The sequence below is a fragment of the Coffea eugenioides genome, chromosome 8 (assembly GCF_003713205.1).
Source record: "Coffea eugenioides isolate CCC68of chromosome 8, Ceug_1.0, whole genome shotgun sequence".
NCBI lineage: Eukaryota > Viridiplantae > Streptophyta > Magnoliopsida > Gentianales > Rubiaceae > Coffea > Coffea eugenioides.
In genome coordinates this window covers 1,132,252-1,156,450 of record NC_040042.1, presented here as the reverse complement: position 1 = coordinate 1,156,450, position 24,199 = coordinate 1,132,252, and the positions used below count along the sequence as shown (strand labels likewise).

The 24,199-nt window shown below is 36.1% G+C and overlaps 4 protein-coding genes across 6 annotated transcripts; 3 read left to right on the top strand and 1 right to left on the bottom strand.

The window, feature by feature from the left end:
- Positions 1-138: 138 nt before the first annotated feature.
- LOC113779049 lies at positions 139-4,655 on the bottom strand. Its single transcript, XM_027324466.1, has 7 exons — positions 4,402-4,655; positions 4,196-4,235; positions 3,354-3,424; positions 2,927-3,021; positions 1,463-1,530; positions 568-678; positions 139-440 (listed from the first exon to the last, which is right to left on the bottom strand). Exons 1-7 carry the CDS (start codon positions 4,601-4,603, stop codon positions 308-310), a joined length of 720 nt encoding a protein of 239 aa, XP_027180267.1. The 5' UTR covers positions 4,604-4,655; the 3' UTR covers positions 139-307.
- Positions 4,656-7,816: 3,161 nt separating this feature from the next.
- Positions 7,817-10,063, top strand: LOC113779433. Its single transcript, XM_027325005.1, has 2 exons — positions 7,817-7,997; positions 9,246-10,063. The coding sequence occupies exons 1-2, from the start codon at positions 7,925-7,927 to the stop codon at positions 9,848-9,850; spliced, it is 678 nt and encodes a 225-aa protein (XP_027180806.1). The 5' UTR covers positions 7,817-7,924; the 3' UTR covers positions 9,851-10,063.
- Positions 10,064-10,928: 865 nt separating this feature from the next.
- On the top strand, positions 10,929-13,861 carry LOC113779381. Its single transcript, XM_027324949.1, has 8 exons — positions 10,929-11,330; positions 11,772-11,834; positions 11,900-12,333; positions 12,433-12,636; positions 12,891-12,935; positions 13,060-13,135; positions 13,220-13,274; positions 13,764-13,861. The coding sequence occupies exons 1-8, from the start codon at positions 10,929-10,931 to the stop codon at positions 13,859-13,861; spliced, it is 1,377 nt and encodes a 458-aa protein (XP_027180750.1).
- Positions 13,862-16,847: 2,986 nt separating this feature from the next.
- On the top strand, positions 16,848-24,166 carry LOC113781431. Of its 3 annotated transcripts, none has more exons than XM_027327365.1 (6): positions 16,848-18,608; positions 19,471-19,880; positions 19,990-20,151; positions 20,955-21,030; positions 21,944-22,099; positions 23,834-24,166. In XM_027327365.1, the coding sequence occupies exons 1-6, from the start codon at positions 17,379-17,381 to the stop codon at positions 23,924-23,926; spliced, it is 2,127 nt and encodes a 708-aa protein (XP_027183166.1). In that variant the 5' UTR covers positions 16,848-17,378; the 3' UTR covers positions 23,927-24,166. The 3 variants fall into 3 exon arrangements, 2 of the variants coding, with proteins under 2 accessions (XP_027183166.1, XP_027183168.1); XM_027327367.1 differs by lacking the exon at positions 23,834-24,166 and adding an exon at positions 21,773-21,838 and having other exon boundaries at positions 21,944-22,033; XR_003469603.1 differs by lacking the exon at positions 20,955-21,030 and having other exon boundaries at positions 23,834-23,918.
- The last annotated feature ends 33 nt before the right edge of the window (positions 24,167-24,199 follow it).

The window sequence follows — 24,199 nt, the reverse complement described above, 5'->3', positions numbered from 1 at the left end:
AATTGTAATTAAAACTTTGGTAGAAGAAAAATATGGCAAAAAAGCTTGTCGATCAGTCTGGGTGGTTCGTTCTCCTACCGTGGGATTGGATTTTATGTATGTATATGATAGTCACTTTGTACATTTGTGCACATCAGCAAAACGTCAATGTGTCTGGCTTTTTGTATAGAGTCTGGTTTTTTATGTTTACAAAGTGAGGCTCTATACAAACACAGAGCCTTGGAATTTGGTAAAATGTAGGAGAAAAGGTTTAACGTGGAGTAACTGGATTATAGATTATCAAAAAGGTGTCATGTATTTCACAAATTCATAAAATTGACTCCAACTGCTTCAATTCTGGGTCGAGGGCTTCAGCTGCTGCATCATCTTCAGAATCCCTGTATGCATCAGCTATAGCTTTTCCCTTCTCAAGCACATCGGAAGGAACAGTTTTGAGTAGACTGCAATGAAGAAATATATCAGAAACAGCTACTCTTCCTATCCTCAACATATGAATAAAAGAAGCACAGAATCATGGAAACATCAAATTAGCATATATGAAGAGAATCAAAACCTCAACATGATTACCTATCCAATGCATCAACAGCAGTATCAATCTTTCCCTTCATTGACTGAATTGAGGCCCCTGGATCATTTCTTGATGCGTGCAGCAACAATGAATCAAGTTCTTCCAAGGCTCTTGAAAAATTATGTGTGAAAAAGAATCAAGCCTGGTTATGCCATGTCTCAAGCAGTAAAACTTCTAACAGTAAGAAAAGCTGATATGTTCAAAGTGCATCTTCTCTTGAAGCAAATGCAAAACATGTCGAAGCATACTGAGCCACGAGCATGAGGATTAGCGCACATCATGCTGCTCCTTTTCATTCTTGGCAGTGAGAATTATGGATAATTTAGGTATCTTAAGCATCAAACTCATCACTTTTACTGCAAATGTCTAACAATCAGTCTAGCAGATTGCTACCATTGATGGCAAAACACAAATGAAATGAATAATGATGCAATCAGAAAATGACAAAAGCAAGCAAGAGATTTGGATAGGAAAATTCTGACGTCCAACTCCATCGAAATTGTACTTTGAATAACACTTGAAGCGAGGATCAAGTAAATTAACAGAAAGAGAAAATACAAGCACAGGAAATGGCATATGCTAAACTTACAAAAACATATGCACCTAATTTGCTGGCCCTTACAAACTTGGTCCTAAAATATGCTTCACAGGATAGCCATCTCCATGGGAATATTTTGCTCGAAAGTTCTCAATACAAATACGCAAGCTTAAGAGCTAATACCATGCTGCAGCCTAGGGTCATCAATTTTGCATCTCAAGTGGATCCTTAACTGATTGCAATGCTTCTCTTTTAGCTCAGAAGAAGTAGTACCACTTAGATTTATGCTGCCTGTGTCTACCTCCAAAAAAATCATGCAAGTACTATAATTGCCCTTAAGTTATGAAAAGTAGTACCTCAGACATTCATCAACATTGTCGAAAGCAGATTTGTTATCGCCATCATCAGTTGCATATTGGGCAACCTAAAATTGAAAGAAGCTAAATCGATCAATTTACATCCAACGGTACAATAGATATTTTTTTTAGACGAGTAGAAGGAATGGAGAAAAAGCTTGAAGTATTGCACAGGAGCGTCTGCAGAAGTACACTAGTTCATGTTTGCATCTTAAGATACAAGTTGCTCAGAAGAGATCAAACATAGAAGTTGCTCAAAAGAGATCTATAGGGGTTAGATTTTAGGACCTAGGCTTAACAAAACCTCTTTCCCAACTGTCCATTTGGTTTAGAATGGTATTTCACTTCTATAGTCTTTTTCAGATACCAATGTCCTATTCCAATTCCTTTTCCTTTGTTTTGTTTTCTTGGTCTCCTTTTCTCCTCCAGAAGATAATTAACTTTGAGTCTTTAGATAAACTTTTAATACCTTGTATGTGACCCTGTTCACTTAAATGCAGTTCCACCTTTTTTTCCGCTTTTCTCAATCACCAAACAGAATAAAGACAAAGCCTGTTCATCGTAACTCCAACAAGAAATTAGAACTTCCATTCAGGCTTTGAAAAGGATGAACTGATCTTATCTTCCTCAAGATTTCTTATTGTAAAGGGTACTTTTACAGAGTACTTACAAACTTCTTGTTGAGTTTCATATCAGTCAACAGACCTTCCAAACTATTTAAAGTTCTTTATCATCAAAATGTTACTTTTGGAAATACCAATGTAAAGTAAAAACTCTACAAAGAAGGTAATTCATTGTTGGATAAGGGGCTTCAGTAGTTGTAAAAGCCATTGCTTGACATGATTTATGGTCAAGATTAGCACAGTAAACTTCTGAATAATGTGATTCAATCTTGCATAGAAACATGCCAAGAATGTAAACTACATCCTAAAATTTGAAGAATCACTTGCAATTTCCGTCTTCATCTGAACTCAAAAAGCTGCTTTTGCAATTATGGCGGCCGACTGCCAATTTATGTAACTATGAAAACAAGGGTTTCATGGTAGCCATCTCTTTTAGATTGACAGAAAAAGTTTATGGGGAAGGTTACCAATGCATCAGCCTTACAGGAGGTTATCACTTAAGATTTATGTAACCTTCAAGCTATTAAGATCCTATATAAACGAGGGCTTCCCATTGGTAAGTCTCTGATTCTTCTCCACCTACACATGGAAATCTCTCTCTCTCTCTCTCTCTCACCTAGTTTGATTGTAATGCTCATGCTGATCCTCCAGATGAATTAGCCAAAATTGTGATAATAGTTATCACGGACAAGAAACGGAAATTCAGAGAGATCTACCTCCACCAAATAAAAGGGGTCAATTTGCACTCTTTACACTAAGCAAGAAAGTTCTAAACATTCATATCTGCAAATAAATCAGATGTTGCATCTCATGAATTTAACTCAGTGAAACCTTGTCTTACAGCTCGAATATTAATACGTAGAGATGCTGCAGGGCCAGAACGGAGTAAAATCCGACAGTCATCAAACCTAGGTTGATCAAAATCCAAAGATTTTCCTGCATATAAGTCAAGCAAATATCACACAAGAAATTCCATTGTATATCAACTGACAACTTGAGAGGATATCGAATTGTTGCATATGAGCTTAAATCCGAAAAAAATCAGCATCAGAAAGTAGATATTTGGTATATGTATGTGTATTTGTACATGTCTACGTAATCAATTCCAGATAATGTACTACACATGCACGCACCTACTGATGAAGTGTATACAGACACACACATGCGCGTGCACCCCATAAGAAACTAGCATATATGCATGTGAAAGTGTAAGACAAAATTGAACTATCACTAACACTGTAAAAGGTAACTTTGAAGGGCAGCATTACCCAAGTCTTTAATCTGCAACTCAGTCAATATAACTGCTGGTACATAAGACTCCAGTGGATCAAGTTTTTTCCTGTTCAGAAATTTAACAAGAATAGTTTAAAATAGCGAGAGTGTAAAGAGTTTAAGAATTTGTAGAAGTCATTTAACAGGACTGTGGCAGAGATCCAGAGTAATACTATTACTTTGTCCTTAAAATGCATGCAAATGCTTCAGAAAGTGTCAAACATCTGTGTAGAAGTTCTAATCAAACATAGGTATGGGGGAACTTTCTTTCTACTGGAGACCAAGAGCCTGTCCTTTACTGAGGTCACGTTAGACTCAAGTACCTACACAAATTATACTCTTCCCCAGCTAAAGGCGGCAAGCCATTTGCCAAATTGCCATATAAACTTGTGGAGATTAGCTTTTGTACAAAATTGTAAGAAAGTATCTTTCTTTTTGGTGCTTGAATATACTACTCAATAAAAAGTTCCACCATCTAACTAATCAAAACTAATATTGGGATCTGGGGCCTCCATAATTACGTTTAAGGGTTGACTAGACAATTGGCAAATACAATTGAAGTTAAATTCCACGGTTCAGATTAAATGTTCACACGTCTTCCTGTAAACTTTGGACTACTGCATACATCCTGATGACAAAGTTAGACAATGCATTCACGACTGTGTACAATGCCTGTCTGTGATTGCCTCTAGAGTTTATACTTGTTAAACCAGATAAAAACTACACTAGCTGCATTTGCATTATTCAAGCATAGTCCACTAACATGATTGCACGACGAAAGGATTTTAATAGAAACAGCTTTGAAAAAAAAAAGAAGACAAACTCTTTAATTATATACCTTTTTAAGTATTTGTCGAAAATGCCACCCCCCATAGCATCTGCAACAGGAAAATTCATCAATTTGATCAACACTTTTTTTGGTCCAAAAATCAGTCCACTAAAAACCCATGTCGAGATTACTGTTCTTTTAGCATTTCACTGCCGAAGATTCAATTTTGTTAATTTTCTCCTCCAAGAATGCGCGAGTTAGCAAGGCAGGCGTACCTTTAGGTAGGGAGAGGCAGTTGAGCAAGGCTAGAGCTGCAGAAACCAACCCTCGTCTGCTCTGCCGCCTTTCTTGCATGAAAAGTGCGCACCCCACCTCTGAAGTATGCTTTTTTCTTTGATTCAAAGTCAAGATTGCTGGAGAAATCAGGGAGCTCAAGCGTCCCATGCTAACGTCCGCGTTAGTGTTTAATATCGCCATTTTCAGACCCCAAGCTTTAGTGCTCTCTCTTATCCAATTCTTTATTTTTTTTTCTTTTCTTTTTACAGGTTTTAGACCTACTTTTTTGTTTGTTCTTTTATGTCACTTTTAATTTGTTTTTGTAATAGAAATTTCCAAAATTCAAAATAGTCCGGTTTTTCTATTTTGGGACTGGTTTAGTGGTGCGAGTAACATTTAACCCCATTTCTATTTTGCGATTTCCTTTTGCGCAATTGCCGTTTTACTCTCTTTCTTTACTATTATCCCAACTAATTGTTTGGATTGTGATTTTTTGCAGAAAATTTTTTACATTTTTCATGAACTCATTTTTCGAACACATTTTTCAATTACCTTTTTATAGTAGATTTTCTACAAAACTGGGTTGTGTTTGGATTGCATTTTCTAGGATTTTTTGTAGAAAAATTACTGTAGCGATTTAATGTATGTAAGGAAAAATGATAATAGGGAAATGTGATCACGGAAAACGACGCAATTTTCCGACTAAAAAGGCTGTCCAAACATGGCCGTCAAAACGGGATGTTAGTCTTTGCATGTACATAGAACAAAGTAACCTCTATGATTCTAAAGTAAAGGAACAAAATCACCCATACAACTAGTTGAACATAAAGCCAAATGCAGCTTATGATATGGCATCAGGCATTTTAACAATGATTAAATGATTAGTGTGATAATCAAGCATATATATATATATATATATATATATATATATAAGTCAAGCATATTGCATTGAAATAGTTTGTTGTTTCCATTATGAGATTGTAATAAGTATTATACTTAGAGACGGATATGGGGAATAACGAGCAAGAGCAGCCGCCTCTCCAAAAGTTTTAAAAATTTTAAAATTATGTTTATAATTTTAGTTGTCAATTAAAATTATTTTACTTTGCCCTCCTCTAGACATAATTATCACTAGTTCTTTTTGTTACTTTGTTTTATTTCTTTTGATAAAGTGTTTTATACCAAAATAACAATTAATTTCCTTATAAAAGTGTATATTTATTATCTACATTACCATATGATTAGTACTATTTATATATAATAATTATGAAAATACTAATTTTTAAACCAAAATTCTTGTAACAAACTAATTCATAGCTTGTTTGATTAGTATAATTTTGAAATAGCAACTAAGGTAACACGGTACATATTACATAGGAAATCAAAATTATTATATTGAGTGTATCATATTGAGAGTAAATAGAATGGTACAGAGTCAAATTTTCACAATTTTTTATTTTTAAAAATTTTTCTTATTTTTAATTATAGTCTATTGAACTTTTATTTTATATTTAGTATGCTTTATTTGCTATCAGATTTTTTATTATTACATCATTGATGATTCACCCCTTAAACTAAAATCATGGGTCTATTACTTGAAAATCTAATTTTTGCTACCATAGTTTCCGATATATATACCCTGTATAAATAATATTTGTGCAAAATTAAATATCATCCCCTGTAATTTGCTTAATAAATATCAAATCAATCGACTAGGATTTCATAGTTAAAATCGCCTATTTGCATTTTACAATCCCCACCTGAGACAAGTGAATAGGCTGCTGAAAACGACATCCCAACAACGCCTTCCCATTATTTACTTTTCCATAGAGCACGCCTTTGATATAAACGTGACTCTTTCACTTTCATTTTCATTTTGGCCGTTTCTATAAGCCCCCTGGAATTTGCTGGCAGTATTTATCTGAAGTTCCGTGGTTACCCTCAGAAATAAAGCAACCACCGAAAGTTTCAAGGGATAGTTTTAGAAACCTTCCCTAGGTTTTATGACAATTTCACTCAAGTTCTACTCAATAAAACGGAATCTGAATATTGAAACAGTTAATTTGCTGAATTTTAAGTACTAAAAATAAATATATGAATAACTGAATCTTAATGCTGAACCTATTTATACTATTTGATAAATATCTATAACTAAATGCTTAATAAGTTGAATTGTACAATTTTGCCCCGCATTTTCATCCAAAAAAGAAATAGAACTTATGATTTAATTAGCTTAAATTGTTAGGTATGTAAATGACAAATATGAAATATATTATGGAAAAAACAAATTTGAAATCGATGAGTACAATAGCAATACATAAAAAAATTGAGAGGAAAAAAATGAAAATTATGAATGAGTAGAATGATGAAAAGCAATATGATAAAGTAAAAAAATGTGAGGAGTATGAAGAAGCTATAAAAATCATTAAATAGGAAGAAAAAAGAAGTATAAAGCCGTTAGATAGAGAATATCAGGTTATTTAATAAGATAATGATTTTGAACATAGTTAATCAACAAGGGTAGATTTGGTAGATAAAATAAGATGGTTGAAGAAAATTTGTTGATTTTAATCAAAATTAGCATTCAATTACGATTATTGTGTTGAAAAAAATACATACAAATTCAGCACGTCTTAACAAATTCAGCATATGAATTTTTCTTTATCAAACATCAATAACTTCTGAATGTCTGAAAAGGTTAAGTTTCAGCACTTTTTTATGTTATCAAACAAATCATAAATTTTTTTTTGAGACTTTAAATATTACGCTTACCTCCGTTGAGTTGGCACTCTTGGTAACCAAACCTTAGATTTGCTAAAAAATTTAAATAAAAATCCTAAAATGCCCTTAGTTTATAAAGTTTAAATTACTTATACCAAACCATTGTAAAATAATTTAACACGAATGTAAGGGAAAAGTGTCAATTTTCTAACACAAATGCAAGGGAAGAGTGTCAAGTTTCTAATACTCATTTATTGTTTGATAAGTAACAATAATAGTTCTATCACTATGATAGAATACTTTTTATGGTACTTTATTGTGGATATATATTCTTTTAAGGTCGGAGAAGAAAGTATCACCATAATTCTTTTAGAGTTTGTAGATTTTTAGATTGGTGAAAATATTATAGTTTGGTAGTAGTTTTGAGCAATTTCATTCTGAGTTATAAAACCCATTTTATATAAGCATACCCAATAGGAGAGTTTTATTAAAATGTTAAGGATAGTATTATCATTTTAAATGAATAAGGGATCTAAGCATAATTTCTAAAACGTTAGGGGAGCTCATTGACATTGTTAGAAACCTCAGGGAGGTTTTCTGAAATTATCCCGAAGTTTCAAATCATTCTCTTGGGCGATACCGTCTTTTCATATCCGTGAATTGTCGGTTGAAATGAAAGCGTACCGACTTCTCGATGGAATCGTTAGATCCAGTCTGACATATAAACTGAGAACCAACTCCACTCTTTCTTCCAAGTTTTGATCAAGAAACAGACTGGATTCTTGATTCTTCTTCTGATAGATGGCAACTCAAACGTGGCTGTTGCTGGGCTGCTGCATTTTCTTCATTTCAGCTGAAGCTGCTACTCTTCAGAGTAAATCTGCTTCTTTATCTTACTCCTTACTGCTTATTTCTTGCTGATTTCCTTGCCTCCAAGAAAGCTTTGATTTTTAGTAATTTGTGCTCTGCATCTCTGCAATGTGCTAAATAATGGATTTGAAAGTTGGAAACTTTACATTTATGACTGTATACAATTAAATGTATGTGGACCTGCCTAGTTTATTTGTTTGTTGGATCTGCCTTTTCAGGTTTGGTTCAAAGGCAGTTGATAAAGTAGTTAGATAAATCTTGACTGTGGTCCGAAATTGTAGTTGGATTAAATGGTACTTAAGCTTAATGTTTTGCAATCTCTTTTTTTGCAACTTTCAATGAGAATTGGCAACTGATTGGCGCATTTGTGAACTTCCCTTTTTTTGTTTTTGGATCTCATTGAAGAGTTAGATCTTATCAACTATTTGGAGATCTTTTACAGCTTTCATCTTCTTATTTTCAAAGTTCAGTGTTACTAGCCAAACGAAAATTGTAGTCTTCACATTTTTTGAGTTCACCGGACTTCTAGGTTGACTTCCATAGTATCAGGCGGGGATAATGTTAAGCTGTATACTGCAAGACTTTAGAAGAGATCTTAATCTCTCTCCCTATGCTTTTCCCTCTTTTAGAACTAGAAAATGTTCTTCAGTTCTTGCTTGCTCAAATTTGGGTGTTTTGCCGAAAATGTTCTTGTAATTATCAACGATGGAGCACATCTTGAATATGTCCATGCAATCAAAGCCCAAAGGTACATCGTCTCAGTGGAGAGGTGGTGGTGGAAGGAGTAAACTAGTGATATTAATTCTGGGAATCAAGTATGTCAACTGACTTCTAATTAGATCCAGCACTACGTTTGATTGCTTATGTCTTGTATTTAATTCTTCATACGTTATAAAACAAGATAATGGCATCTCGGTTGAAGGATGATAATGTTTGGAGAAACTTGTGATAGAGCACTCATTGCCAGCAATGCTAGTTTTTGGCTTTCTGTCCTCGGACTCAGCGTTGCAATTGATTTCTTCATTATCTCTTTAGATTGCAACATGAATCCAGCAATTTGACATGTTGAAATGCAGTGAATAGTTCAAAAGTTGCCTTTGTGCTTTTGCTGGTGATTTTGTGCCAACAAGACCATCCTTCATTATAAAAAAAAAAAAGAAAAGTTTAAGCACATAGCTGTTTGCTGTCGTCTAATGAATTAAGTAACGAAGCTCATCCTGGCTAAGTTGTTAATTTCTTAATGGAAATGCAGATAAAGTTACTGACAATCCTGCTGATCAGTTAGTGGCTGCATTAAATAGCAATCGGACGGCACATAAATCGTCCACACTTTACAGCAACCCAGGCTTGGCATGTGTAGCTTTGCAATACGTAAAAGCATACCAAGGTGATTGCGATGAAGTTGGAGGGCCAAATGCTAAGAAACCTGCTGAGGGAGAATTTGCTGAGACATTTGCACCAAACTGTGGGGTGGAGGTTAAGACTCTTGGACCAATTACTGGCCGTTTACTGGGGTGTGAGACCAAGTATGTGAAGCCTGATGAAGCATTCTCTGGGATTCTAATGAAAAACAGTAAGAGCTTGGAGATACTGTACAGTAAAAATCACACAGAGGTTGGTGCTGCTGTAAGTGGTTCAGATGGTGGTTCTCCCTACTTCTGGTGTGTGCTCTTTAGCAATGGCACATCAAACAGCAGCTTTGTCTTGGAGGGAGGTGTGGCCAAGATAAGCAGGCCTGGATGCTTTAGTGGTGCAAATGATCAGTGCAATGGTGCCAATGCTTTGTTCAAAATCCCTATACTGGTTTCAGTAGCAGTTGGAGCTTTGATCTTTTCGCTTTCCAGCTTAGGAGTTTGATGATTGAATGATTGAATGAACCTTTTTTTAGGCATCACTTAGCCCTCTTTTGTTACTTGTTTTTTATGGCTTGCATATTAGGCATATTTCTTCTAGATGCCGAAGTTGATTCTTTCAATTTTGATTGTAAACAAGCGAAATCATTGTTGATAAACTTTTCACACATTGCTCATCAATGGCTCATTTATTCTTTTAGGCAAACTACAGTTTTAATCCCTCATTTTCAGTACTAGAATTCTTGTTGTCCCTCATTTTCAGTACTTCCAATTTTTTTCCTACTTGGGTACAAAGAGGGGGAAGCAAGAACAGGGGAGGAGGAAAAGCAAACCAAGAGGAGGATTGAAAGTTGAAACTTTATCATCACGCGATAAACAAGAAATTTTTTAACTTTTGGATTGCATTCAATTCTGCCCCCATCTTTTGGATTGCATTCAATCCCTATTGACAAGTTAGGGATTAGGCTAGACGTGTTAAAAAGTTGATATATCAATGTTATGGACTCAATTGAAAGTAGCACTGATTATCAGGGATTCAATATCAAATATGTCGAGTAGGGACACAGAAATAACACAACTCAAGGGACGTGAATGTAATTAAATTGAAAATAAAGGAAAAAAAAATAAGGAGGGAACCAGCAGTTGCAGCTTCAACCGCCAAGATTCTAACGGTTTCTCACTCTTCTGCAGCAGCCTCTCTTCTGTCGCAAACAATCCAATTCCTGTCTAAGAATTATTCACTCCCATAAAGACAATTATCATCAGCTCCCATTCATTTCTTGCTATCTTTCTTGCATGACCTCACCCTTTTGATTCTCTGCCTGTTATTTTGCATATTCTTCTTCTAGTTCGGTCTGAAAATTTCCGGAAAAAGTTCATTCTTCTCTAAGTCTCTCTTTCGTGAAGAAAACAACGAATTTCTTTCTTTCTTTCATCCATAACCCGCCGAGTAAAGCCCTGAATTCTTTTTCGTCAAATTCTCTAAAAATTAGCTGGCTAGGCTGGCCCTTTGAACTTTGGCAGATTGGGCGGCGCTCTTAATCTGTTTCTTGAAATTCTTGAGGCACTTTGGGCTGAATAATATGGAGGAGAAGGAGCTTATCTTTTATGGTCCTTTTTTTGGTGCACTATTGAGGGTCAGAGACAGAATTTCCCGGCTAGCTGACGGAGAGGAACTGATTCAATGGGAAGGGTCGAATGATGCATCAAGAAGTAGGCTACGTCCTGTACCTTCACTTGAGTATCTTTCCTTGCAAGCTCTTGCACAAAATGCTGGGCATATAATGTCACTTGGATATGCTCCTGATTCCCTCGGAAGAAGACTCGGTTACATGATCTGCAATCTCCGGAAAATGGATATTCGCATTTTTGAACTTTTTGTTGGGACATACCAAAGAGAGATACGTGTAAAGGACTGTTCTCTGTTGACAGGGGACCAGGTTTTGAAGACTCTTAGGAATCTCAATGATCCAAAAAGTTTGAAAGTAATTAAGTCTTCCTTTTATCATATATCTTATTATTATTGGTTTGAGCTAGAAACTTTCTTCACCAATTCAAGAAACCCCTATTTACTAAGCTTCTGCTGAGTTAGTTGCTGAACGTAATATTGAATGCTACTTTCTTGATTTCCCGAATCATAGACAATAACAAGAAAAAAAATCCACTGAATTTTCTTTTTAAATCATGGTTATTAATTTGTAAATGATTTAGGTATTGTAATTTTGGTCCACTATGATTTTTATTTCTGATATCCTGAGCTTGCCTTTTTTATCTGACAAAAAAAAAGGGTGATTTATGCATCTGGAAGGATATTTGATTTCTTTTCTTGGTGTTTTTAACTATTCATCTTGGAATTTGAATTCATAAAGCTTTGCCTTTTTGTTAGTTTGCAATTAATCTCAATAATCATGTCTTGGTGCTTTCAGGTAAAAAACTTAAACTTGTCCAACTTCTTCCTTTTGATACATGTAGAACTGATGTCTGGCGAAGTAATTAAGCTCCCTTTTTTACTTTTGGTTTCCTATTTTTGTGTATGGCTTTGTTGTGGAAGCAGGTGCTTCAACTTGAACAATGCACGCAATTTGCAGCTGATACGGTAATAAAGAAAGCTTTAGCTTGGTATTCAAATAGCTTGCCCAGTCTTCGTGTCATATCTCTAGAAGGAGCATGTCAATTATCCCCTACTGGGCTAAAAGCACTTGTCATGTCAGCACCTGCACTAAGCTCTGTAAATTTGAGCCATTGCGCCCTTCTAACCAACGCTGGTATTAAAATTTTGGCCAATTCTTTAAAATCAACACTGAGGGAGCTCAACATCAGCTACTGCCCAAAAATAGATGCAATGGATGTGCATCTTTCATTGATGGAGTTGGAGCATTTGGAAGCGTTGTCAGTTGCTGGAATTTATGCAGTCTGCGACAGATTTGTTAGTTACATATTATGTGCACTTGGGCATAACATAAAGAAGCTTGATTTTGCTGATTGTCCGTAAGTCATTTTCAGATCTTCTTGTTAATCAACGCTAGCTCATGAATATGACGTCTTATTTTGTCCACTTATTGTCTTCTGATTTTTTGTGGCATGCAGGAGTTTGACCAAGTATGCTCTCCAACACATTGCGCATTACAGCAGGGGCTTACTGTCATTAAACCTATCAAACTTGGTTGGACTGCCAAATATGGGATTGGAATATCTTGGTGATGGTTGTAGACGAATTGAAACACTTAAACTTTGCGCCAATAGATTCAGGTTTCTGAGATTAGTTTTTAACGTTGTTGTTGTAAGGTTCAGGTTCCTGAGATTAGTTTTATAACGTTGTTGTTGTTATATTGTACATTTGTTACTTTACACACTAATTTGATCAAAGGGATTGTTAATTTAAAGTTGACACTGATTCTTTATGGAGATTTTGCACTGCCAACTATAACTTTCACTATATTTGTTTGGATGGATGAACAGAATGTTTCAGCAAGCTTTACTTTGTAGTCATAATAACTTGCACTTTCTTGAAAACCTGTGTCGCTTTTCCCGAATGCGTGCTTCAGTTATTCTGATAAGCTGGTCTGTGACTGTGCGAAGAGGGTACTGAGGTAGAAAACTGTGTTGTTATTTGTATTTGGTTCCTCTCTCTCTCTCTCTAGAAAACAAAATGTACTATGGTTTCTTTCTTTTTTCAACCTTAAATTCTAATCTGATATAATTTTTTCATTTTAGTGATGACACAATTGCTGCATTTTTGGAAGCTTCTGGACAGTCTTTGAAGGAACTTTCTCTCAACCATGTTAAGGAGGTATGAGTATTCTGTGACATATGCTGTTCTTGCTTAGGCCTGACATATCTTTATCTGGGAACACATGATGATATTGATACATAGTTAGTTGTGCATACAATGCACAATAGAATGCTTAGGCCTGAAATATCAGTTGGGGGTTTCCCCCAAAGTTTCATATGATTGGTAGGTGGTGCAAAGCTAACTTCTTGTGAGAAAACTGACGATTAAGAATGATTAAGAGACTCTGGTTCACTGTATTTTCCTGACATTTTTCTTCTTGTGCACATTAGAATACTTAGACCATGAAATGTGGAAAGGAGATAAATATTGTACATAGGGTACTAGTCATTGCTTGACATAAAAATTGTTTTTTCTCTTTCAAGAAAAAGTTTACAAGCAATATGATAAAACATTTCAAAAGATGTACCCTTATTCTGCTTCCAAGCTTACAAATTGGATTGTGATTTGATTATGCTCATCTCAACTCAAAGATCCTTCTGCAAACTGTTGGGAGATGGGACTGCAATATTAAGTAAAGAAATGCTATTGAAATTCTAGGTCTCTGAGAAACATGACACAGGGTTTTACTGGTAAAACTTTGTCTTCCTTTCATTTTCTGGTTTCTCCTGTTACCTGTTTTTCTCAGCTTACTTTATTGCCATTAAAGCAACAGAGCTTGCGATGCTTCACAGGTTGGCTCCCAAACTGCCTATTCCATTGCCAAATATTCAACAAATTTGTTGAGTTTGGATTTATCTGGGTGCAAGAAAATAACAGATCAGGCACTGGGATTGATTGTTGACAGTTGCAAGTCACTGAAGCTGTTGAAACTCTTCTGCTGTACGCAGGTATTCCCGTCTTACTGCTGCTGAATTTGCATATGACTAAAAAACCCCCTAAAAGATGAAATTATGTTCTTGCACTTCTTTAGGCCAAACTGAAGAATAAAGTTGTTCCAACTTCTTTTTTCCCCTTTTCTTTCTTTGATTTATGATATTGAATTGAGAAAGGCCTTTCTTCAACCTTCTTCTATAAAAGGTCAGGACTCCCCCTTTTCTTTTACTATAGGCAATCTGGTGTTTCTTTAGGCATATTTGTTTGCACTCAGTTTTTCGAAGTGTTTAAATTGATCATCTGATGGAAGGTGTTTAGAAGTTTTTCACTTACTCCATAGATGTATCAACTGCTAGCCTTTGTTTTCTTTGCTGCACAAGTAATTATCTGCACTCGAATTAGTTAAATCTGATTTGACCATTTATAATTTTGCCCATCCGCTTCCTTGTTCTAGCTGAGAAGAAACTAGTCCATCTTATGAGAAATGACTTATTTTTAGTGGTTGTCCTTACAGTGTAGGCAAATATGTCTACTAGTTCAATGACGAGAGATATATCCCTTCTGGTTGTTGCTTCAGCAGTGATTTATCTTTCATGTCATTGCAATCTTTCTTTAGTATAAAATTTTGAGGGGTCTAAGTCCAGTAACATAATGTATTTCTTCCAGTAGAGAAGATTAAGCATGCTGCAAAATTGTTCCTGAGAAAAGAGTTAGTGGCTAGCTAGTTTCAAATAAAAACCTCAAGCCTCTACCCTAAAATGCTGGCGAATATCTCTTCACTTTAAAGAGGTAAACGGAGAACACCACAAGAATAACCATCTGATACTTTCATAGACTCTTAGTATAGTCCATCAGCCTAAACTTCACCCAGATATTTGAGATTTTAGTACAGGCATTAAGGCCAGCTGCAGAAGAGGCAAGGTTTGCCAATGCAAAAAGTTTAATCAGCCTGTGGATTTAATGAAACAGCCACATGCATGCTTGACTATGTCTGTGCTTTATGTTCTCTTAAAACCTAAAATCGCTACATGTGCTTTTCTGAGATTCTGATACATTTTATGGAGGAAAAATTGATGGGTATCAGAGTTCTGATATTGCTGCTTGTATCTATGCTGATTCTGCAGATAACAGATGTATTTCTCAATCGCCACACAAACCCCATGGTGCATATCGTTGGGTTGCAGTCGACATCATCACAGGATATCGTGAGCCACTTCGAGTCTTCAGAAGACTTTTTGGAGTATTCGCCTCTCAAATTTTTATCTGATGACACAGACAGAAAAAACTCTGGTTCTTCCGAACCAGTTCTGAAGAAGAGAAGACTGAGTTTTCAATGAAAAGAAAATAAGAGATAGAGGGAGCAATATCGGATACAAATGCAGGGCTTTATTGCATTCTTTTTCCAAACTTTTTCATTCTTTGTGCCAAAATTTATGTTTTAGGAAAGAGCGTAATGTACATTTGGTTATGCCAAAGATAACAGATTACTAGCATTTTGCAGCAACTGGGCCGTTATCAGTTTTGCTGTCATTCTTTTATAGTGAAAATTTTATAGTACAATAATGCTTCAGTTTGTAATACTGAATTTCAAAGTGGTTCCCGAAAAATGGATGTTTGGTGATTGCTTTAGCGTCTTTATCTACTAATGGCAACTGTGCATCTGTTAACAGGCAGAAGAGATTAACATGAAATCATGACATCTATTATTTTTTCAGTAAATTTTATATATACTGACAGTGTATAAACTACACTGTCACGGCTGAATGCATGACACATATGTAAAATTTGGATTTCAAATTCAAATTTGAATTTGTGTCATACAACCAATGACACATATGTAAAATTTGGATTTCAAATTCAAATTTGAATTTGTGTCATACAACCAATGATAAAAATGTATACACTATCAATATATAGAAGATTAATCCTTATTTTTTTTCATACATTTGAGAGGCTTTTGTGTTCCCACAGTGACATTTTTCCCTGAAAACACGACTGCCTTTTATGTTTGTTAAGCTAAAAAGTTCTTTGGTTTGGTATGAAAACTTGAAATGCTAGAACTCATGGGTGTTTTTGGTCTTTTAACCCTACAAAAAAGAGTACAAAAAGAAGAGTCTGCAAATCAAAATGTGCAGTGCATTTGAATCATTTTCTACAGTCTGTTTATGACTTCATAATAGTCCTTGTGAATACCAACTTTATTAATGTAATAATTATGCACTTTATTAATTTATGGAAAAAAATTAAAGCTAAGAAAGATAACAGTTATAGGATTTTTCTAATCAGTGTACAATTAGTACTCGTTAAGACACTTAAATTACCATATAAATACACTTTATGGAATTAATTAAAAAAAAGTAACACCTAAACTCCCTCTTATTAAGTGTCCAATACAGTCATCCCTTAGCCAAACCAATAATTAATTGCACATGAATTATTTACTTTGGTGGAATTTAATGACATTCCAATTTCCAACTTCACTTTGCCTCCGCATTTATTTATGAAGCAAACAAATACATAGGAGTCAAGCCCTCAATACTACTGAATTGGTAAAAAAATCTTAATGAAGGAAACAGAAAGACAAGAGATTTGTGCCATTGTAACCAATAACTTAGAGCCCATTTGCCAAGACTCCAATTCCTAGACTCTAAACAGCACAAAAATGTTTTAGATCCCCTTTCTGAGATTCAGCTAGTGCATGATGGCAATTTGACAAACAAATTGATAAAGAGTAAAAATTACTCTCCCAGTAGTTTATACTATTTGTTACTAGCATTTAGATATGTGCAGTGGGAAGGGGCAAAGCTATAAATAGGCTTCCCCAAAAGGTCCACGCAAAAGGCTTAAAAGAAAAAAGAAAAAGGGCGAACCAACCACTTCTTCAGTGTGTGTGTGGGAAAGCTCTCAGCTTTCCACTGCCAAATTACTCGGCACTTTCTCGCTTTCTCTTTTGATCTCTTGCTATAATTCAACGTCTCAAGTCTCAGAAGTCTTCGCCAATGAAGAAGTTATCATCAATTTCTGATTCTCTACATCTCTTTTTTAATAATATTCTTGGTACTATTTCTGTAATCCCAACTACTTTCTTTTTAATAACTTTCTTCCTTAATTGCCCATGCAAAGCCCTTTGTACACAAGGCCACCACAACATCTACTTTTCGTTATCATCAGTTGTTTCATTCATTGCTAATCATCTTTCTTACATGACCGTCCTGCTTCTCTTTGTGTGATCTTTTTTCGGGGGAAAGCTCATTTCTTTTTTCTTCTCTCTTTCTTGAAACAAGAAAGTTTCTTTTCTTCTGTGACCCGCTGATTGATCCCCAGAATTTATTTTTTTCTGGGTTTTTTTTAAAGCCCCTGAATTTTTTATTGTTTGGGGCTTTTGGGTGCTGGGATTTATTTGAAATTGTGTGGTAATTGGGGTGATATGGGGCCTCCGAGTCAAGGTGAAAATAGTAGGGAGAGTTCTAGTGGAAAGAAGAGGTTAAGTGGGGAAAGTGATGGGGGAGATTGGACGGGGAAGAAAGTTAGGATCTTTGATGGGATTGATGGAAATCTGGAGGTTTTTCATGGGATTGATACTGAGGAGGAGGAAAGAAATGAGAATCAGGCAATGGGTTCTGGGGAAGAAAGGGGAGTTTCTTGCACTGATGAATTGTGTGGCTTTGATCTTAACGTGGCGTTGATCGATTCAGAGGATGATGAATTTGTACCTGAAGCTGTAAATAGGAAGGTTGACATTATTTGCATTCCATCTGATGATAGTGAGGATGAGGAGGGAATAGGGATTGTTGCACATGACGTCAAAGGAAAGGGGAAGCTCATTGTGGAAGAAACTAATAATGAGCTTCTTGAGAATATTGATTTTGGATTGGGACTAATGGACAGGAGTTATGATGGAAATAGTTATGTGAGTGATGGGAGGAGATACACCAGGGAAGAGAAAGGGAAAGCTAAAATTGTTGATTCTTGGTTGTCACTTGCAACTAATCCAACTCAGTTGGAGTTACAAACAAGAAGCCAGGATTCAATACAGTTTGAATATCAACCAGGAAGCCAGGATTTGAAAAGGTTTAACCACCCAAGTGAGAATGGTTACCAAGTGGAAGGCTCAGAGTCGAGCTCAGAATTCGCGCGTAGAAAACATGCAGAATATGATATTGAGATGCAGATACTGAGACACGGTGAACTCCGGAGAAATGCTCATAAATTTGCACGGTGGGCGGAGAATGGAGATGTATCTTCTAGTCAGGAAAAGCCTTCACTTGAAGATCTACTGGGAAAATCTCCTGGTCCTTTTTCTACCGCTCTGATGATGGTTAGAGACCGAACGTCCTGGCGATCCAGGCAACTTATTGATTGGAAACCATCTGACAATGGCTGCAATTCATTTAGACCCGTTGTTCCTTCACTTCTGGATCTTTCCCTGAAAGCTCTTGCAGCAAAAGCTGAGGCTATAGTTTCACTTGAACTTGTTCCCGATTTCCTCAGGCGAAAGCTCGCTGACTGTATCTGTAATCTCCGGAAAATGGATGTTCACACTTTTGAACTCTTTGTTAAAGGATCTCCAACGGAGATACGTATAAAGGACTGTTCATGGCTAACAGATTGCCATTTTTCAGAGGCATTTGGAAATTTTGATGCTAAAAATTTGAAGGTAAGTCTACTACTGGTTAGTTATCTTGTATTTGATGTCCTATCACATTAGTGCATTCTTTTGAATTGCTGGTTCTGTATGCTCTGCGATTATAGAGTTCCTTTTGAATGAGTTTGTTGATGCCTCATATTGTTGAGATGGTTTATGTACTCCAGGTGCGTTTTTGGAATTTGTTACTTGGGATACTAACCTTCTTAAAACAAGCTTCAGGATTGTGTTTTTTCTTGATAAATGTACTCGTTCTTGGTTCTAGTTGACTTCTCATGACTTCCTGTGTCTAATGATGAACTCCCTGATTGTCATGTTTCTCAATGTCATTGGATGCTAACTTTGTCGAAAATTAAGGAAAATAAAATCCACTGCATCATTCTTTATTTATTCATTACTTTTCATACTTGTTTGCATTTGTCATGTCCTTGGTTCATGAGCTTGTCATCTTGCTGGCTATAGGGCTGAGGCTCAATCATATTTATTTTTCTGCATGTCTTTTTTACTTTGATTTTTATTTGGTTGTAAGCACTAATCATCTTAGTTATTTTCCTTCATGTTAGAGAGGGGAGGGCAGGAGGGGGAAAGAAGAATAATGCTGGTTTACCCTCTTACTGTTTTAACCATTTTAGAAGGACCTTGAGTTTAACTAGCCTTCATTTTCCCTACTTTAGAGTTAAGCTTGAAATTTTTAGGGTGGTTTTTCTAAGAAAAACTTGTCTAAGTCCTTCCCTCAAAATTACAATAAGCCTCACTTATGCTGTGTCATGTTTCAGTGGTCTTTTGTTTTCATGTTTTGATATTCCTATATCTGTTCTGGTGGACTGAACTCTCTCTCTCTCTCTTTCTGTTAATCTGTGTGTTGTAAAAGCAGGTACTTGAACTTGAATTATGTGGGCAATGTCCATTTACTTTGGCTGGCTTGAGGTTCCCCAAACTAGGTGTCTTATCATTAAAGGGTGCATGTCGTCTATCCAACGATGGGCTACAAGCATTTGTCAACTCTGCACCTGAATTAGAGTCTATAAATTTGAGCCACTGCTCCCTTCTTACCAATGTTGGCATCAATTTCTTGGCCAATTCTTTGGGATCCAAGTTGAGGGAGCTGTATATTGATGAGTGCCCGAAAATAGATGCAATGCTTATCCTACCTGCATTGAGGAAGTTTGCATACTTGGAGGTCTTGTCTGTTGCTGGAATTCACACTGTGTCTGACCAATTTGTTGACGCCGTAGTTAACACATGTGGGCAAACTCTAAAGGAGCTTGATTTGTCCAATTGTCTGTAAGTAAATTCATTGTTTTGCGCTTGCTAATTAAAGCTATATTTCAAGTACTTTCCTTTGATATGATGGCTTTTTCTCTACTATTGATCTTCTTTTCTCTGGATGCAGGGGCTTGACCAATGGTTCCCTCAGAGCCATTGGAGATACCTGTAGTGGTTTACATTCATTAAACATTTCAAACCTAGATAAACTGACAGATCTTGCATTACAATTCCTTGCTGATGGTTGTCAGCACATTCAAACACTTAAACTTTGCCGCAACAAATTCAGGTTTGTGAGATCAGTCAATTACTAGTTATACAATAGAAATGATCCAAGGACTGTAAAATCTGATTTATTGTTGGCATTGCTTCCTTTGGAGATCTGCATTGGTGACTTTCAAACTACAATGGCAAGAATGTCAAATTACAGGAGGGAGAAAAACAAAATAATAAAGAAAGATAGACAAAAATGTTGTGTAGTTGTTCCATGAAATTCTGGCCAATAAAATGCTGGTTTGACTGTAATTACACAAGGATGTCAAAGAGGTAAGTAGAAAAGTAGGAATTTCCGGAGGAACATACATGTCCTTTGTCAGTTGATACTGATATTTTGCTGGTGGTAGCTCAGGAGCTGTTGGAAAGGTCTAATGTCCTGTTCCTTGACAATGGCTAGATTAACTTATATCCTATGTTTTTATTTATAGCTTGTCTTGGTCCCAATGGAGGTTTTCATTCCGCCTAGTAAATGAAAGGCATGTCAGCTAGATGCAGTTTGTGGAGAATGCATAATGTATCCTGTTACAATTACCTAAGCTACCCTCTCCAAGCGTTTAGATGTGATTTTGAACAATATTTGTGTGGTGTAGGATTTCCCTTGCTTTTGTGTTTTGACAATAGTGGGATGTGAGGAGGTTAGGAGCTGGATTACAGAGGCACAATTTATATTCTATTAGTTACATTGTGTTAGCCCACAAATTGCCCTACAACTTCTATCTCAACCAAAGAAAAAGAGAGAAATGCCCCTATTTTAAACTGAAATTCTTTTTCTATTTTCAAATTCAAATTCCTGATCTGAATTTCTTTACATTTTAGCGATGAAGCAATTGCGGCATTCTTGGAAGCTTCTGGAGAGTCTTTGAAGGAACTATGTCTCAATAGTGTTACTTCGGTATAAGCATCATCTGATCAAACTCTGTACTTGCTGTACTTGGTAATATAGGTTATGATATCCATTTAGTTGCATAATGCACATAAAAGGTCTCCCTTTTTGGTTGTTCATAAATTTTGTTTAGTTATAATGGCAGGGTACAAAGTTGACTTCATGCTATCTTCTCTACTAATTATGATTCTACTATAGGTAGCAATGATCTAGAATGAGCCTGGTCTTGCCTATTTGGTATTTGACTGATTATGATTCCCTAGGTCCTTGATCATTTGTTCTAGATATAATCTAGCCTGGCAATATCTTAATAATTCTGGGCACATTTTGGGAATGCGTGATGGATATCATGTTAATGTTATCTCTTCTGTATATTCCTGCCCTTTACTCGAGATTATGCTCAAGAGTTTACCTTCAATATTTTTATGTCAGTTTCCTTGTAGTTTCAGGGCATATTCTTGTGTATATTTCCCAAAGCAACATGTTGGGCAATAAAATGGGGAGAGACAACACTTGCTTAGGACTGCTGGATTCTAGTCATTACATATTACTGAAGTGTTATTGATTTACCACTGAAAGACAAGTTGATTAGCAATATGCATTCTGTAGAGTTGATTAAGGTGCTGCTTTACATGGTCCATTGATAGAAATGAAATACAAAAATGTACTCATTCTTCTGTATAGAACTCTAGTGGCATGGGAACTTGATTATGTCCATGTTCTCACGAAAGTCTTTTCTTGACATTGGTAGGTGGGAATTACACTGTGCTGTCAAGTGAATATGTTATTTTAGGTTTTTTGGAAACACGCAATTCGTGTTAGTAGAGAAAGTTCTCTTTTCTTGATTTTACTTTTTGTTTGTTTACCTTTTTTCTCGGCCTATTGTCTTTAGTTAAAACAACTGAGCCATGATGCTTGGTAGGTTGGCCCTTGCACTGCCTTTTCGCTCGCCAAATGTTCAAGAAAGTTGTTGGTATTGGATTTGTCATGGTGTCGCAAATTAACGGATAAGGCACTGGGATTGATTGTTGACAGCTGCCTGTCACTGAAGTTGGTCAAACTCTTTGGTTGTACACAGGTATGCCATATGACTGCTGCTGAACTTTTCTTCAAAAATGTTGTCCTAAACAAAAGTCATGTTTCTGTATGTTCTGTAGGTCCCATTTGGCATTCTGGAATCACATGGAACAATGAATTAATACCAACTTTTCTTTTCTATTTCTTTTGTTTACTTTTGCAAAATTAAGTTGAGAAAGGCCTTTCTGATTCTACCTCCGTGAAAAAGTTGGAATTCCCATCCCTTCTAGGTTTGGGGATCACCATTGCACACTAAGGAATTATCAGTGTCATCAGTCACCAGTCAAGCACATGCCAAATTGACCGCAACCAGTTGTTAAGTGCCCACCTATGACATCCCTCTCTGTCTAAGTTATGCATGTTTACATTGTGAATTAGGGAAACACCACAAACTAGTGAATTATTCCCCACCACATCCATGTTGAGGTGTGCCTTATCCATTATAAATCTCCACTACAACAGCCAACCCTGGAGCCACCACCATTTCATGAAATATCCGCAGCCTTGGGAATACGAGTATTATTGTGTTTCTGTCCATGTAAACACATATGTAAAATTTTCTGTGGCATTATCAGCATTGTTATCTTCCATATGAACAAATATGTACTGTGTCTTTGTACCAATGTATGTAATTTTAAGGACCGTGTCTATGAAATCGAAATCCTTTCATTTGCTCAATTGAGAAGTAATTTAGAAGTTGGATATTTGTATTTAACATCAAGTTTGAAATTTGAGGCCTTTGACTGAATTATTGTCATCTATTCACCTGTTGATGGGTTTGAAATTGTGATTTGAATATTTTGGGAATATTTTTGTGCTGTGACATTTTGATGATTATCTGATGGAAGACTTGTAGAAGGTATTTCCTTGTTCCTTATCTGCTATGTCTGATTGCTAGTCTTTCCTTATCTACTTGTTTTCATGATTTGGGATATCTTATGTTGAGGTGCATGTTAGCTATCATTATTGGGTTCAAGATCTTTTTGACTCTAATTTCTCCAGAAACCAAGTTTAATTATCTTGGATTTTCTGGACTGGGTTTACCATTAGCTCCTATGTTGTTTGCAAATCACTTATCCCATCGCTTGGAAAGTTGAATAGCATCTAGTGTTCTTCAGCAGCTATTGGCATTGATCAGCTTAAATGAACGGAAATTTGATATAGTTGTGCAAAATTTGTTCTTAGTTGGGGAGGTAACTATATGTTCATGATGGAAAAGTAGATTGAACCTTTTGGGGTAGGCAAGTCCACCTATTCTTGCAGTGAAACATGAGCCATACATTCTACATATGTCCAACGAAAAACTCCAAAACTCTACCTTTAGGGGGCCAGCCCAACTCTCGTTTCATGTTTTTTAGCCTTTAACAGGCAAAGGAGAGTGGGAAAAATTAAACAATTATTTTCCTGTTTAGTCATATTTATATGGCTGTGATTGTTGTAGATTGCTAAAAACCTTGACGCTTCAGTAAAAGCATAAAAGCTGAATCACACAAATTGTGAGATTTTGCCAATTCAGAGTTCAGGTTTCAGGTTCCCATGGACCAATGTTTTCTGTATTTAAACAGGCGGATGCTCTAATATTTCCCTGCTTAATGTTCATCAAACCCTTAGGTCTTTGTTCCTGTCACGCTGATATTAGTTTTGTTGAGATTCTGACACATTGTAGAGAACAGAGGTCAGGAGAATTTGACCGGTATCAGAATACTGATCTCTTTGTATCTGATTGGTTCTGCAGATCACAAAATCTTTTGTAAATGGGCACTCAAACACACAAGTGCAGATTATCGGGTTGCAGTTGACACCAATACTGGAAAATGCAACTGTTTGAATCTTCAGGAACACTGTCGCGCTATTCACCCGCTGAAAGTTTTGTCTGATGCAATGTAAATCACCAAAAAATCATGGTAGCATGAGAAATTAGCCTATTCTACTATTGCTTTGTATCACTTTCTGTGGCATTCACAATCACTGTTAAACCGGCATGCTTATGCAGCATCAACTCATTTCTTGCTCTACCTGAAGATAATAGAATGGTGACCATGGGAGCCCCCTGTGCACTTTTACCAAATGCATTAGAAAGTTTATGCTGCTCTCTAGCCAT

Excerpts from the sequence above, each read along its gene's own strand:
- LOC113779049 (XM_027324466.1), bottom strand. The coding sequence starts at position 4,603 with ATGGCGATATTAAACACTAACGCGGACGTTAGCATGGGACGCTTGAGC. Across the intron at positions 1,531-2,926 it reads TACGTATTAATATTCGAGCT|GTTGCCCAATATGCAACTGA; the intron begins GTAAGACAAGGT and ends TTTCAATTTTAG. Across the intron at positions 441-567 it reads GCTGTTGATGCATTGGATAG|TCTACTCAAAACTGTTCCTT; the intron begins GTAATCATGTTG and ends TCTTCATTGCAG.
- LOC113779433 (XM_027325005.1), top strand. The coding sequence starts at position 7,925 with ATGGCAACTCAAACGTGGCTGTTGCTGGGCTGCTGCATTTTCTTCATT. Across the intron at positions 7,998-9,245 it reads TGAAGCTGCTACTCTTCAGA|ATAAAGTTACTGACAATCCT; the intron begins GTAAATCTGCTT and ends ATGGAAATGCAG.
- LOC113779381 (XM_027324949.1), top strand. The coding sequence starts at position 10,929 with ATGGAGGAGAAGGAGCTTATCTTTTATGGTCCTTTTTTTGGTGCACTA. Across the intron at positions 11,331-11,771 it reads ATGATCCAAAAAGTTTGAAA|GTAAAAAACTTAAACTTGTC; the intron begins GTAATTAAGTCT and ends TGGTGCTTTCAG. Across the intron at positions 12,637-12,890 it reads GTTGTTGTTGTAAGGTTCAG|TTATTCTGATAAGCTGGTCT; the intron begins GTTCCTGAGATT and ends TGCGTGCTTCAG.
- LOC113781431 (XM_027327365.1), top strand. The coding sequence starts at position 17,379 with ATGGGGCCTCCGAGTCAAGGTGAAAATAGTAGGGAGAGTTCTAGTGGA. Across the intron at positions 21,031-21,943 it reads GTCTCAATAGTGTTACTTCG|GTTGGCCCTTGCACTGCCTT; the intron begins GTATAAGCATCA and ends GATGCTTGGTAG. Across the intron at positions 22,100-23,833 it reads AACTCTTTGGTTGTACACAG|ATCACAAAATCTTTTGTAAA; the intron begins GTATGCCATATG and ends TTGGTTCTGCAG.